A 585-nucleotide genomic window follows, 5' to 3' on the forward strand; every position below is an offset into this window, starting at 1 on the left:
GAGAGACATAGAGACAGAAAGCGAGAAATCACCCCCCAGGGGGGATGGTCACGCCGCAATCCCTTCTCCTCCATTCTCCTCTAGGGATCTTGGGCACGCACGCACACACGCCCGGCGTGAGATTTAAGCCACCGGGTCCGAGACGCGAACCGCGTTCGACTACGTGGGAGTCCAGCGACATAGCCATTACGCTAACTGCTGGTTCCCTCGGTGTGCGTTTTAAGCCGGGACTCACACAGCGGTGGGCCATGTGGGAGTCCAGAGCCATAACCCCCAGGCCACCTGCTGCCCCCCATAGACTTTAATATCCAGCCAATCCGCAGGGCTGACCCCGCCCGGGAGAGCTCGCGGGCCTTGCTCACCTGTGCTGATCCGAACCTCGTTTGCTGCCCGCAGGTGTGAAGATGACGTGCAGCCAGTCGGCGTTTTTCCTGGTGGCAGACTAGCAGGTGAAACAGAATGACGCGCGTCTGATGCTCGTGTCGCTCCCCCGAGGCCCAGAAGCGTCCCGAAGGCGAAGGCGGCGGCGGTACTATGCATGTTATGAATTGTGTCTCCTCGGTCAGCGAGAAGGAGAAGGGGACA

General features: G+C 60.5%; 1 protein-coding gene across 1 annotated transcript in view; it reads left to right on the forward strand.

Annotated features, from left to right (window-relative positions):
* FHDC1 (FH2 domain containing 1) overlaps positions 1 to 585 on the forward strand; it is a 55,271-nt gene that overhangs the window by 9,766 nt on the left and 44,920 nt on the right. Inside the window, exon 3 of the mRNA XM_027772557.1 lies at positions 397 to 449. Within this exon, the coding sequence (XP_027628358.1) occupies positions 397 to 449 (53 nt within the window). The remainder of the gene's footprint in view (positions 1 to 396; positions 450 to 585) is intronic.

The sequence above is a fragment of the Tupaia chinensis genome, unplaced genomic scaffold (assembly GCF_000334495.1).
Source record: "Tupaia chinensis unplaced genomic scaffold, TupChi_1.0 Scaffold000283_1, whole genome shotgun sequence".
NCBI classification, from domain to species: Eukaryota; Metazoa; Chordata; class Mammalia; order Scandentia; family Tupaiidae; genus Tupaia; species Tupaia belangeri.